Below are 14,552 nucleotides of genomic sequence, written 5' to 3'. Positions count from 1 at the left end.
TTCATTCATCGGGAAAAGCGCGTTAATTGCTGAATACTTTATTTGTATTTAAATGGCTGTCAATGGCGCCCAGCGGATTCCCATGCCAGAGAACAAGAAACGAGACCTTAATTATGCGTAAATAATAAATTGTTGCTTTATTGAATTTCATTCCATTAAAATGTTACCACATAATGAGAAGTGTATACATGTATTTGTTGGTGTGGTTTTGTGTTGACTTGTTTTTTTTTTTTTTTTAATTATTTTTGCATATATTTTTTTTTTTTTTTTTTTTGATACGCTGATACCTTTGGAGAATTTTCCATGTTCTTCATTTTCCCCCTGTGCCACAAATTTTCCAATTAAATTGTACAACAAACAAACGGCGAACACATCTGAGAAATCCGGGAAATTTGAATCGGGTTTTCTCGCTTTCCCTTAAACTTAAAGTAATGCAAAACACAAAATTATAATTTAAAGTTGAGCCACAAGGAAGCTCTGTATGAAAAGCAAATTTTCTTCTTATGAATCCAGTTTGAGAAATATGTATTTGCCATTGCGCTTAGTTTTAATTGCTTGACGCTTTTTGCCAGTTTTTTTTTCTCCTCGGCACGTTTCGCTTTTGATATGTTAATTGCACCGCATCGCATCGCAATCTCCCCCCTTTCTGCTCGACCTTTCTCTGCTTTCTCCTTTCTCCCTTTAATCCGCCTTGCTTATGAATTTTTTTATTTCATTTCCGCTCACATACTTTGTGTCAGTGTGCGTGTGTATAAACTCGTAATTCGGCTAAAGCTTTTTTTGGGAATGCATTTATTTCCTTTTTGCTGTTTTTCCTTTATATTCCTACACAAAGTATTTTTCATTTCTTAAGTTTTCGATTTATTTTTGGGGGAATTTTTCAGAGCTTTTCATCTTTTGCCTTTTGTTTTTTTTTTAAAGCTGTGTGGGCGTGTAATATTTGCTTTAGACTTTCCAACAACACTCGGGGAAGACTGTGAAAATATTATACAATTTTCAAATTATATAAGTATAACTTTGTATTGCTTATTTTTTGTTTATTTCTTTTCCAATTAAAAACAACACAAAAAGTTTCGGAAACTATGCTGTAAAAATTGGTAGTTCAATTTTCGTAGCAAACTTTAATGTTTTTTTTCAACAAAAACTTATTCTTGTGACTAGTGCATTAAATAGCTCGTTTGAGAGGTATTAAAAATTGATAAAAATGATAAAAAATGCAATAGAGTTTTTTGTATTTATTTTTGTGTTATTTTGTTTATTTGTTCTGAAAAAATAGAAAACAATAGGTTAAAAAGTGGATAAACTAAAACTTTTAGTTTCCCCTACTTTCTACTTTCGTAAATTTCCAGTCCAAAGCAAAGTTTTAAAAATCTTTAATTTTCTCTTCTTTGTTTTGATATGTTGTTTAACACTTTGTTTTCTGTTCGTTTTTGTTTCTATTGACCACTAAACGTATTGTTTGTTCGGTTCTGGCTTATTGAATAGCTTTAAATTTGTGCAACAGTTTCTTTGTCTTCTGCTCGATTTCGTTTTAACTTTATTGTGTTTTCATTGTTTTTCGTTTAATTTTGAAACCTATTTCGATGGATTTTGCGTGCAAGGGGCGAGAGAAAAGCATTCTAACAATTTTTCATCTAAATTTTCAGCTACTTTGCACTCAAAAGCAATGCTTTCTAAACCTAAAAACATCAATTGAAACAAAGGAACAAATAATAATAATATTTTTTTTTTGGTTATCACTTTTTGATTTCTAACAGCTCTTTGAGTGTGTGTGTTTTCGTATATAAGTGTGTATGTGTGTGTCTACAGGTGTTATTCGCTATTTATACACAAAAAAAAAGTTTTTCGCTTAACTTTAGTTTAGTTTTTTTGTATTTTTTTCTCTCTTTATTTTATTATTTACTTTTTCTAACGTTTATCGTTTGATGTTTTAATATATTCATCACACCAAAAAAAATAGTTTTCGACAATTATCTCTATATCCATTGATTCGCTTCTTTCTTCCCTTGTAAAACATAAAACACCAAAAATAATACCTCCGAAAGCGGCGACTATAATATAGTTCTAGAATTATGTTTAGATTTTGAGTTGGTAGCATGTCTGGCAAAGGGAATTGGAATTTTACAATCGTATTTTTTAATTGTGGGCAAGAACCCGTTCAAACTGGCTGGCATCGGTTTTTTTTGTGGCTCGAAATGTTGGATTAAATTTGTTTGAAATAATTTATATTTAAATAAATTAAAATAATGTGTTTTTGAAAAACCTTTATGATTATCAGTCCAAAGACTTTAACTTAATTTTTAAAAAATGTTTTTAACTTTTTAACTTAATCCAAGACTATTTCAAATTAAAATTATATTAAGTTTAAAAAACAATAATTTTATATAGAAAATCTAGTAAAAATACGAGAAGGTGTACAATTCCAGATAAGCAATAACAAGAGTACATTTATATTTATATTGTATACATATTTTTCAAAACTATTTCAAAAGGTTTTTTGTTTTCCAAATATAAACGCATTACAGGTTTACTTTTGAAGACTAAAACAAAATGGTTGTTCGCTTCTATAAATAATATTATGTATCCTAAAATATAAAGAGAGCATTACTGATTTGCAATTTTTAAGAGCATTATTCATTATTTTGAATTCAGCTTTATGGTTTGCTGGTTACATTTTTATAGAAGCTCTTGACTGGACTTCAATAATTTTGTTTAGGGTCTGGGTTTAATATTTAGTTCCCTAAATTCCCTTTCCACCCATGGCTACCAACTCATCGTAATTTCTCCTTTCTTCTCCCTCTCTTACTTTCTCTCTCTCTCTCTCTCTCTCTCTCTCTCTGTTTGTTCAGCTTTTCCAGCTTTTCAATTGCTGCACAAAATTCGCGGCTTAAGGCATCGGAAAGTGATTCTGCTCAAAGTCTTTGTGTCGCTCCGCCAGCGATTTCTCCAGCCGTCGATCCGTGATGGCCACGAATGGCAGACGCGACTGTTTGCCTCTACTACTGCTGCTGGTGCTGCCGCCGACGAAGCCGGAAATGGCGGATGCACTGGCTCCATCCACCACGCGATGGTAGACAAAAGAGTTGAGGGGCGAGGGATCGCCATGACCCACAGATTCTCCACCTGCCCTTTCGGTGATTCCGCCTGGCTTCTCGGTGGAATTACCCGTCGTCTCCGAGCGTGGCCAGCCGCCACTTGAACTTTGACCCCTGCCCGCCACATTGGCCACAAACTGGGCACTGCGACTGCGACTGCGCGGTGTGCCCAGAAAGCTGCCAGCTATGGCCGGATATGAGGGCAGCTTATAGAGCGCCGGCTTGGCCGTGGTTGTCATAGCCGGAGATGCCTGTTTGCTGGCCATTTCCCTTTGCCAAAAGCTCAGAGCATCGCTTGGGGGATTTGCCTCCACTCCCGAATTAGCCGAAGCATCTTCCTCGGGCAATTGATTGCTGGGCCCCGCTGTCGTTGCCACTTTCTCCATATCTATATCTTTAAGACCCTTGGATACCTCCTCTTTAACTGGCTCCGAAGTCGTACTCAAGCGACTCTTTTGCAGGGCAAACAAGTCCTCGAAATGCTGATGCTGATGGTAGCGACGCCGCTTCTCCTTCAGATACTCATCATCTAGGCGAACCGCTTCGGTGCTGGCCCGAGCAGAATTGCCCACCGGATTGTTGTTGGTGGGCGTGGGCAGAGTGCCCTCCAGCAGATTGAGCAACTGCTTGTTCCGTCTGTTGTACTTCTTGATGTACGGCGGCAGATTGGCCTCTTCGCCGTGCTCCTGCTGGGCCTCCTCCAGTTCGGCGGCACTCTCGTAGTCATCCTCATAGTCGCCATACAGTTCGGGATGCGATTCGCGATAGTGCTCGTCGTAGACCTGGAACTGAACCCTGGCTAGATGTGGCCACTTGGCGTAGTAGCGCTCTAAATGCTCCAGTTCGGTTATTTGATGGCCCAGTTGTGGTTTCGGTGGTGGCAGCGGTGGCGTGGGCGGTGGTGCTGGTGCTGCCGATGGTGCTGTATTGAAGCTACCAACTCCCCCGCCACCTCCCAACTGAACCTTCCGCTGATAGGGATTACTGGGTCGGGCACGCAGATGACTCGACTTCTGGTGGCTATGATGGTGATGAATGTGCTGGTGGTGCCCAGCATTATGATGACTGTGATGATGGGCATGCTGCTGATGATGATGATTGCCACCTAAATGCTGATGATGATGCTGATGGTGGTGATGGTGATGGTCCTTCGATGCCGGATCACTCTTAATGCCGTTTCTCAACACTGGACTAATGCGGCGATACCAATTGCCATTGTCATGGGCTATCAGACGTTCCATTTCGGTGTGATGCTTGAGATCCACATCCAGCTGCTGCTGATTGTCGTAGTAGTTGACCTGACCCTCGTAGAATGGTTTGGTCGTGACCAACAAAGGTCGCTGGGGTCGCAAGCCCAGGGCGAAAATCGGCGATGAATGCGTCGATCTTTCCCGTTCTTTTTGCAACTTTTGAAGGTGCCTGGTGGATACGGTGGCTGGCGGGTTGATTTCCGGCGGCGGCGGTGTCACTTCCTTCTGCCGCTTCAGATAGTCCTTGTACCGCTTCTTGTGACTCTTGTGACCCGTCCGCTGGCGACTTCGTCGCAACGCCTTGAAACGCTCGAAGGCCGACGAGGGGGCGGCTGTGCTGACGGTGGGCGTGGCCATGCTCACTGTGTGCAGCGTCAAAAGAAACAAGCAGAAGAAAAATCATTGTTAGTCTCGACACGCTTTTTTTGGGGCTAGCAAGTAATAGATTTCTATTAGGCCAACGGACAACAAAAACTTCTCTTGTCCAATGCCCTGCAAAAGGACAAAAATGGGTAGCTTTAAACATCCAACAATTTGGACAAAACATAAAAAGAATATGATTATTTGTAAATCATTTACTTCAGATTTTAGTTCCAGCTAAAAGTTCTTAATAAGCTGATTGTTTCTGTTTTCCAGCTTTATTTTAGGCAATTTATGACAATGTAAAGATAAGGTTTTAGTGCAGACTTTAAAAATGTGTTTGTTTTATTTCATTAAGATATTTTAATTGCTTTAAGCATAAATACTATATAATGTTATACATATAAAGTTATTGACCAAATTATGAAGTGGTAAATATGGGGTTTTGAAGACAGTCTAAGTGCAGAATTTAGAAATGTTTTATTTCAATCTCTTATATGCTTCAAGTATGAATATAATGTTGCAGGGTATGTAAGACTCTCGCCGCTAATCTGGCCCTTCCTTCTCATTGTGACCCAGCTCAATGTTGCTACTGAAATCCTTACAAACCACACAAAATCCCCAAAACCACCGATCCCCGAAACCTCTCCCCTCGAATAGCCTTACACACACACAAATTCATTTCAACTTGATTTGTGCCAGCGAGGGAGGCGTCAGAACTCTCAAGAAATAACCAACGGATTTATGGTGCAACTCTCGAAGCAACCCGGGCATTTTCATTTTCTTCTTGAAGTCAGGGCACGTCTGCCATCACCACCGCCACCGCCTCCGCAAAACTTCATTTCTTGGCCAATCCTCTGGACAGATTTGGTTGCTTCCGTTGGCTACTACACCCAGAGAAAAATTCAATAGTAAAATAAAACATTAAAATATTTAAATGTTACATTGTTCTTTTCAAAATTAAAACTTACTTAAAGTAAACTTAACATTATAAAGTAGTTATTAAAATATATTTAATTGCAATAAGAAAATTGTATATTTGAATTTTATTTTCAATTTAAAACTAAATTTTTCTATACTTAAAAATAAAAATGAAAGTGTTACACACTTTGACATAAACAACACAACTAAATTTGTACCGAAAATATTAAATTTAAAGTGTAAATTTCTGAATATGTTATGATTTTTCTCTGAATGTATATATATATATATACCTATGTTACATATATTTGCTATTTTGTGAGCTTTATTGTTTAATGCCAGGAAATTGGGAAGAGGGAAGTGGTGCTGGCGTTTTCTCCTGGGGAGGCTAAACTTTTTCCGTTTGATTTCTCTTGCCTTGCAGAAAAATTTAAAGAAATTTGCATACATTTTGTTTTCTTTTTGCTTTTTTTTTTGCTTTGCCTAAACTAATTATGGCAACCTAAAATTTGAGATTTGTACGCTTCTTGAGCATTTTACACATCTGCATTTAAGCGATTTTAATGGCAAAATCTATCTTACATCCAACGCTTTGTTTGAGGGCCTTCGTCTGCAGAATGCTTTGGGGATCTACTTCACATATTTTCAATTTACGGTAAGCATACACAGCCACATGGCTGACTTTGATGGGATCTCTAACTGGGGTCCAGTTTTCCGAATACCCAAAACTGCCAGGCAAAACCGAACGCAGAATGGAATTTCTGGCATAGAGCGTCAAAAGCAAATGATTTGGGGCTTTGTAAATTCCCCTCATATCAAAGGGCAGTGGAATGCGGCACAGTGGGCAGAACTACGCATTTACGAATTAATTAGATTATTTTTTCATATATTATTATATTTCTTTTAAGCTAAAGGTTAGTATTCTCTTAAGACACATGATTTAACATGTCATCGAAATAAAAATAAACTCAAACTGGTAAGATCTATGATTTAATTTTGCTTTTATGTGTTGATATTATTATTTAGATATTTTGTTTTAAATGATTAATCATTAAATGATTAATCATAACCTTAAACTATAAAGAGCAAGGGGTAAAGCTTTATAACTTTTACTTGATCATTCTTTTTATTTTGTTTCATAAGTTAGTATAAAGTAAATTTCCTTAGCTACAAAAAGTTGTTGCAAAAATATCAAACAAAACATCCAGATTGATCTGCATTTTCCATTAATTTACTATATTTTTTTTAGCTCATAAATCTTATTACCCATCACCACTGTGCCTTTGAATGCAGCATTCAGTTTGTAGTTGAATGTTCTTTATTTTGGTTTTCAGTTGCTTAATACACAGTTTCATGTGCAAGCGACTTACCCTCGTGATATTGCTGCAATGCAGATTCCAAATCAGATTCCAATTTGCCATCCTCCAGTGGTTCCTCCTCTGGCTTTTCATCGCCGGATTTCTCCCAGGGATTTTCCAGCTTGGTAGCCTCCGGTGGCGGCTGCTGTTCGGCGTAATCATCGTCCACGTAACGTGTTGCATGTTGCTGCTGTGCAACAACATGTTGCTGTTGCAACAGCTGCTGCTGCTGCAGCTTCCTTTCAGTTGCATTTAATTTTCCAGCATAGTAGCTGCTCAAGTAATTCTCCTCGGACTTTGCCGGTTCGAAACTGACCAACTTTCTGGGATTGCTGCTGGTGTCATAGTAGTGCAACTCGCCCACATCCTCCTCATCGGTGTTGTCATCCTCCTCCTCCTGAGCCCGAATCCTACCAATATCATAGCTGCCATAGTATCTGGTTTCTGTGCTTGACGGCTGAGGTTGGCCAAAGAAATTTCTCTTCAGTTTGCGGCCAATTGTTGGCGGAGTTTTTGGTGTTGTCGAAGTTGTTGTGCTTGTTGTGCTGCTGCTGCTGCTGGTGCTGCTGAAGGTGGTTGTTGATGTGGCCAAGGTGGTGCTGGTGGTTGGTGGGGCCTTGGTGGTTGTTGATGTGGCTATTGGGTATTTTTTGGCCAATTCATCATTGTCAATGGACGACTTAATGTCCTCGTCGTCGTCGTCGCAGTCGCCGTCGTCGTCGTCGTCGTCATCGCTGGGCAATACTTCATCATTATCCAAATTGTCTTCGATGTCGCCAATGGCCTCATCCACCACCTGTCTGGACTCCTTCTTAACTGCCAACTTCTGCATCGATTGGACCGTTGGCTTATTAAATTTTCGTTCATTTAATATTTCAATAGCATCGAACAGCTGTGACGACGTGGGGTATTCCTCTACTGTATCCTCATCGCCATCATCGCCCCGCTTCCGGTTGTTGCTGTTGCCCCCGTCTCCTTTTTGTTGACTTTCGTGCTGTTCGTGCATGTTCTTCAATTTTTTATACGCAAAACTTTGCCTGCCAAAGTTCGCGTTGTCCTCCTCGACGGAAGTGAATTTGGTTGCGCCACCCACAGTCATCTCCGATTTTCCGGCTACTTCAGCTTCATCTTCAGCCTCAGCATCCTCCACATTGCCAACTCGCTTTGGTAGCTGGCTGCCTTTATTGTTTTTCAATTTGTAGTTGTAGTGGCTTATATCATTCTTCTTATCCTTGGTCCTGGACCGCTTCTTGTTGTTATTTTGGTATTTCTTAGCGTCCAGGTAAACACTAAAATTCCTTGAAGTGGGCCTTTGAGATTCAAGTATCTGAAAGTAGTTGCAATGCACAGAGCGGAAAATCAGTTAATTTAGTTTAAAAGCTTTACAAATATTTTTTTTTCATGTGATATAAAAATAAAATAATGATACAAACGAGCAAATTTCTAAACTTTTTTCACCGTTTAAAATTTTTTTAGCTTTAACTTATTAAATAAAAATAAATATAAAATTAATTTTATTATAAAGTTAAGTTTACCAGGGACCTTAAAGAAAAGTACAAACTTTGTTAGTTTTATAATTTTGAAAGGGATTAGAAATCAACAAAAAAGATTTTACAGCTAACTATCTTTACAGCACTCATAGAATAAGAATTTTCTACTAAAAAAAACAGAAACAAACGCAAAATAAACTCAAAGGAATCTTTTCCTTTGGACCTTTCCTAAGGCTTTCAGTTGGCATTTCCGAGAAGGAAGTGCTGGGGCTTGGGTGCACATGTGCAGCTAGACAATAAAATGAAAGTTTCATTTCGAGTCCCTAGCTGCATTCTACACTCAACTCAAGTGTCTGCAAATCGTTGATTAAAGAAGTGGAGTGCCAGAAATTTCGGGGAAATGCAGTTCCAAGAAATTGTCCATGCAATGATGGTGCGATAGTTGAGTGCATTTAAAAGTGCTAAATGTAGTTTTCGATTTTGTACAGTCCACATTCCTGAAGTTGCAAGTCTAGTCAAGTCAGTCCTCATTACATAAACTAACAAGCTATTTTTGTGCTCAATGAATCAGTCATAGCTTCAGTTATTTTGTGTCTAATAATTTAGCTCTATCGATTTTAACTTTAAGGCTGTCCATTGTTAATTTATTCCTGGCATTTCCCTACTTCATATTGAGCTTTGAAGGCAGTTCTCAGGGCCTTCTTTTGTTCTCATGGCAATTATTTTTCGGGCTACATTTTTTGGTTTCAAAAATGCTTTCAAGTGATTTTGGTTCTTGCTCTTCTCGACTTTGGTCTCATTTTTTGCTCAAGTGAATTTCAATGCCGGGATTGAGTATTGGGCTAAGCTGTGTGGCCCAACATCCCTCAACCCTTTTTCGGCTTGGCCTCACCTGCTTCATCTAAAAAAAAAGTAATTTGACTTGGCCGCTCGCATTGTGCGACATTTCAATGGACACCCCTTCATCCGTTGGCCCCATATCACCCCACATCACCCCCCTTAGTTCAATAGAACTGACCTCATTCGGAATGGTCTTGACTGTAGGCTCGGGCACTCCATAGCATCTATGTGTACTTATGTTTGTCTGTGTACACTTAAAAACTGTCAAAACAAGGGAGAAAAATCTATGACTATATTTGGATATTTATTTTGCATATTCTCTGCAAAAACTTGGTTTGAAAATATAAAAACTTAATCTTAGTGCATATGGTAAATAACAAAAAATATAAATACTTAAACTAAGTAAAATCTAAAAACAGAAGTAAACGGTTTTAATACTAATAAAAAGAAAACTATATAATGGCGCCCGAGCTGGGTTAACAATAATGGATAATGTGTTACTTTAAATCAGTTGTTAAGATATCCAAAGTTAAGAACAATATTAATTTTTGAATGATGAGGCCTATGTGTTGGAATAACTATAATGAATCTTAAAGTATTTTGAAAAACTTATTAAGATATCAAAAATAATTTATATTTTAAAATATATATTTTTTAAGAATTTCTTTCAATATTCATGTTTAAAAGCTCCAGATCCATGGTCGGGCGCCAAATTATAATACCTTTGGCAGTGCATGTTTTTGCAAGTGTATCAGTCATGTGTGTACTCACGATGTCAGCCTCGGATGCATCGTCGTCCTCCTCCATCAGCCCCACATCGTCATCATCGCCGGCGTCTTCCTCCTCAAGGATGGCAGATGGAGCAGTTTGAGCCGTTGGAGCATATTGCATGTGGGGCGTGTCGGCGTCCTCATCCCCAATGTCGCCGCCGTGCTGGTCAAATATGTCCTCCGGAATGGAGGCCTCTTCTTGCAAATTGAAATCTGCAAGGAGCAAGAGAGAGGGCGGTATGAGTAAGAGGGAGAGGAGATCGGTGCCCGGGGGCGTCGTTCAGGTGGATAGCCGTAGCCAGTAAAGACGCCAGAATTCCCCACAATAAAATAACATAGAAAAGGTCAGCAGCCATAGCATCTCAAGTACATTCCGAACAAAAAAAATATATATATATATACACCTATATATAGAAACGGATGTGTGTTCTTTTGCCTTTTACTTAAATAAAAGTAAGCTGCTTGAATTGACTTCCACTTTGGGTCGCCCCGGCTAGCGGATATATATGCAGATATATGTAGATATATCTGTGCGTATCCGCATGCATGACCTGGCCAAAATAGGTTTTTACTCATAGTTGAATAGACAAGAATTCTTTTTCTCCTTTTTTTTGTGACCCTCTCGTGCGGTAGATCTTTTATGCTATGTCATTGACTGAATTGCCATTTGGGGAAACTCAAGCAAAAGGCGAGAGGATTCAGAGGCACACATAAGCAGGATTAAAATAAAAATGGCATTATGTTGTGTGTGTATGGTGCCAAACGACCGATAAAAGACATCTCAAATTGCCAGTGAAATTTTCTTATTTTTTTTTGGTTGAAACACAGACAAAAATATAACCAGAAAACATTTTAGTTGGACTTAGGCGACTTGTTTAAATATTTTTGATTTATTGAAAAGTTTGGCTCATGACAGCTAAAATTTATCATGACCAAATATTGCTTAACAATTTAAAGTTAAATTTTTTTAATTGATTAGTAGCCGAATTTCACACTTTTAGAACGAAAAAAGTACTTAATATTCCTAAATAATTTAAAGTTCATTTTTGATTGATTCTTAAAGCAATTTCACATATTTAGGAGCAATTTTCTTTTCATATATTTGGTTAAGACACAGACAGAAATCATTATGTTTGGATTTAAGCGACTGATTTAAATTTGTATATGATTTATTGAAATCTTTGGCTCTTGTCATGTTAAACTTATTTTAAATATTTGTTAATAATTTAAAGTAAGTTTTTTATTGATTCTTAGAGGAGTTTCATACTTATATAAACAGTTTATCTTCGAGTTCCTTATATAAACAAATATATGACTCAATTTTATAATATATACAAGTATAACAATTGTGTATTAACCAAGTGCATCACCTCAGAAAACGCCTTGTGTTCATTTCTCTGCCTACTTTCTTTACTTTACTGCCTCTTTTTTGGCCATTGTCCACACCTGGCGGCGGATTTCAGTCAAGTTAATAATTTGACCAGGCCAGATGTTGCCATTTGTGGACCCCTCGAATTATGGAAATTTTATTCAGCACGCCCTTTATTATTGCCATTGTTGCCATTGCTGTTGTGTGCTCGTCTAATTAAATTCTTTTTACTTTGATTAAATTAACACAAGCTTGGCAAACACACACACACACACAGCCAATCTCCGGAGACGAGCCTACTTTACCGGCTACAGAAAACAGTGAAAGAAGCGCCGGCGGTGAAAGCAAAGTTGAGCCCAAGTGAGTGAATGGCAAAAAATGCGAAATAAAATCACGCAAATGCTTTTTATGTCCCACGACGCTCTGCGGCGACACTTTGTGGAAGTGGAGAAAGAGGAAGACAGCCGGAGAGACAGAGCGAGACGGGGCGTGAAGATTGCGGGGAGTGGGTACAACGGTTGGGGACTACGGACTGCGGACTGCGGACTACAGACTACGGACTACAGACCACGGAGTTTGTTGGCAGCGGCGCTCAAGTGGGCGCCGCATTGAGGTTATCGTCATTGCACAGTGGGCTCATTTTAAACTCATTTAAATTATAAAAACAAATAATTTTTTTTTTTACAAATCTAAGGCTTTGACTATAACTAAAATTGTCTAACAGTTTTGAAGAAATCCCTAAAATCATTTAACAAGTAGCCTAAAAGTATTCGGTGAAATAGAAATTTTGTCATTTATCCATAAATTTTCGGACACAATATATATCGTAGCACACTTTTAGACACTGGTACAAGTGTTTTCAAATCTCTAAGGATTTTTCGGCAGTGTTATAAAAAAAATTAAGTAGAAACTTGTTGAATGTGCCTTTGAAATTAAAAATTTCATGAAAGACATAAATTAGTAAGAGGTTGTTAAGAGTTTAAATTTTTAATTTTGTTGTGAAAGTGTTTTGAAAATTGTATTATGAATGTTGTTCAAATACATTTTGATTTATTTTTTTTTATTAAAGATATAAAAGAGAGCGTATAAAGGGTGTGTTATTGGTGTTCCTTTTGAAACCACAGTGCTTTGGTGTCTCATCGCTTTTGTTGCCCGGCTGTCGAGTGTCGAGTGGTGGGCTGCTTCATCTGTCCTTCCAGTTGCCACTATGCTACTATGCCAACCCCCTGGTTATCCTTGCACCCCTTGGTTCTACCTCCCTGCTTCTATGACTGTTTCAAGGCATAATGAATAAATGTCGCATTAATTTGCACGCCGACCCAAGGGGGGTAGAGGGTACGGTGGTTGGTCTGGTTGAGTGAAACGCACTGAATTTGCTTGTGTGGAACGTCTGTTTTTCTTCATAGCTACCGAGGCAAAGAACGCAAATCCATGCCAAACACTCACGCACATACCATAAAGTATAGTACATCATGGACGTGTATGAATGTCATACAAAATCGCGTAAACAAACTGACCTCAGAATGTTCCCCTTTCATTCCTTTAGTGCATATTTGAATTTTGTGGCCCTCCGGAGTTTCATTATTTTGCTTGTAATGAGCATGTTGCATATTTTAGCAGACCCACTGACTGCTATACTTAGCCCATTTTTACCCCCATTCCCTCTGACTATTTCCTCTATCCACTTTGGGCTAATTAATAGACAGACGATTCAGTTTCATGCAGTGCAGGCACAGCGGGGCTTAAAATTTACAAATTCCCCCTACCGTACATTCGCCTTAATTAACCCATTATGGCCCAGTTGATTTTGGTCGCCGCTCCTCTTTAGCACCTTTGTCTCTCTTCGTTCACAACTTTTTGCATAATTATCCAACGATCTATTTGTCCATTCAACTGAGCAATTTGTTGGCCATCGCCTGTAAGCATTTCTCCATTTTCCCTAAAGCCTCCAAAAACATAAAAACATAAAGCATTGCCTACTTTTTTGGGTAGTCAAAAGGATGTTTTTTTTTACCACAAAAATGAGATTATTAGAAAAGGGAAAAATACCTGCAAAAAGCACTAAACAATTTGAAAAATAAATAGGGGAAATCTGCCTCTGAAGGGCAAACAAAATAAACGAACTTTGTGTTAGATAACGTTTCGCATGGTATTTTGCTGGGGCCCTCAGATTAGAAATGGGTGAATAATCCCAACCGTAATGGCTTTACCATATCTGGTTGCATTTATCGCTTTGTATTTTTTGGCGTAAATAAATGATGGTAATAGCTTTACAAAACTTTAATTGGGATGTAATTTTACAATGCTGATTAACAAACAAATTTCTGCACAATTGCATTTTAAATTATGTTGATGATTTGACTACTTACTTCTTTTCTACAAGAATTTCTATTAACTAATTAAATAATAAAAATTATTATTTTATTAAAAAATCAATTACTTACAATCGACAGAAAAAAAAATGTAAAACTTTTCAATTTCCCTAAAGATTTTTAAACTTGTAATTTTTATAATATTCTGTAGCAAAAAAAATAATTTTTGAATAATTTGAATTTAAATTTATAATAAATTTACTCTTTGTTATTTTTATACTCTGAGAAAACTATTTATTTAGACTAGACAAGACCATATAATTTTCTCCATTTTTGCAACCTTAACATGAGCTTTGCATATTTTATGAGACCTAAAATATTATCTTTCGATTAGTTTTGTTCAAAAAAGTGAAATCTGTTTACCATATTCCAAGTGAATTTATTGTAATGGAGCGCGAAGGTTGGGTCCTTTGTGCCTTTGATTGCGCTTGTGATGCGTTGGAGTGTGTGTGTGGGCCTGAGTGTGTTTGGCATTTAAATTTATTTAGTGCATAGTTGGCAGCAAGACAACAATGGCGACCACAAAAGCCACTAAAGTCTAATTAAAATGTCCGCAACCCTAACAATGTGCGCGACAAACCTATTGTTCTTGTTTTGGCTGCACTGATACATAAAATGAACAATAAAAATAAATATCTGACTATTGAATTCAAAATTGTATTATTATATTTAATGCACTGCTTATTAAATTGCATGATTTAATATTTATTTGTTTTAATTAATGTAT

At 37.7% G+C, this 14,552-nt stretch overlaps 1 protein-coding gene and 1 long non-coding RNA gene across 3 annotated transcripts in view; one reads left to right on the top strand and one right to left on the bottom strand.

Annotated features, from left to right (window-relative positions):
* LOC121466763 overlaps window positions 1–14,552 on the top strand; it is a 48,816-nt gene that overhangs the window by 13,422 nt on the left and 20,842 nt on the right. The gene's annotated exons all lie outside the window — the stretch shown is intronic.
* LOC108137281 overlaps window positions 97–14,552 on the bottom strand; it is a 45,624-nt gene continuing 31,168 nt past the window's right edge. The window contains exons 2-4 of the mRNA XM_017258886.2: window positions 10,086–10,297; window positions 6,997–8,311; window positions 97–4,707 (exon numbers count right to left, since the gene is read on the bottom strand). Coding sequence (XP_017114375.1) covers window positions 2,888–4,707; window positions 6,997–8,311; window positions 10,086–10,297 — 3,347 coding nt within the window. The 3' untranslated portion in view covers window positions 97–2,887. The remainder of the gene's footprint in view (window positions 4,708–6,996; window positions 8,312–10,085; window positions 10,298–14,552) is intronic.

This window comes from Drosophila elegans, unplaced genomic scaffold (genome assembly GCF_018152505.1).
Source record: "Drosophila elegans isolate 14027-0461.03 unplaced genomic scaffold, ASM1815250v1 contig_149, whole genome shotgun sequence".
NCBI lineage: Eukaryota > Metazoa > Arthropoda > Insecta > Diptera > Drosophilidae > Drosophila > Drosophila elegans.
This window is presented reverse-complemented; position numbering and strand designations above follow the sequence as displayed.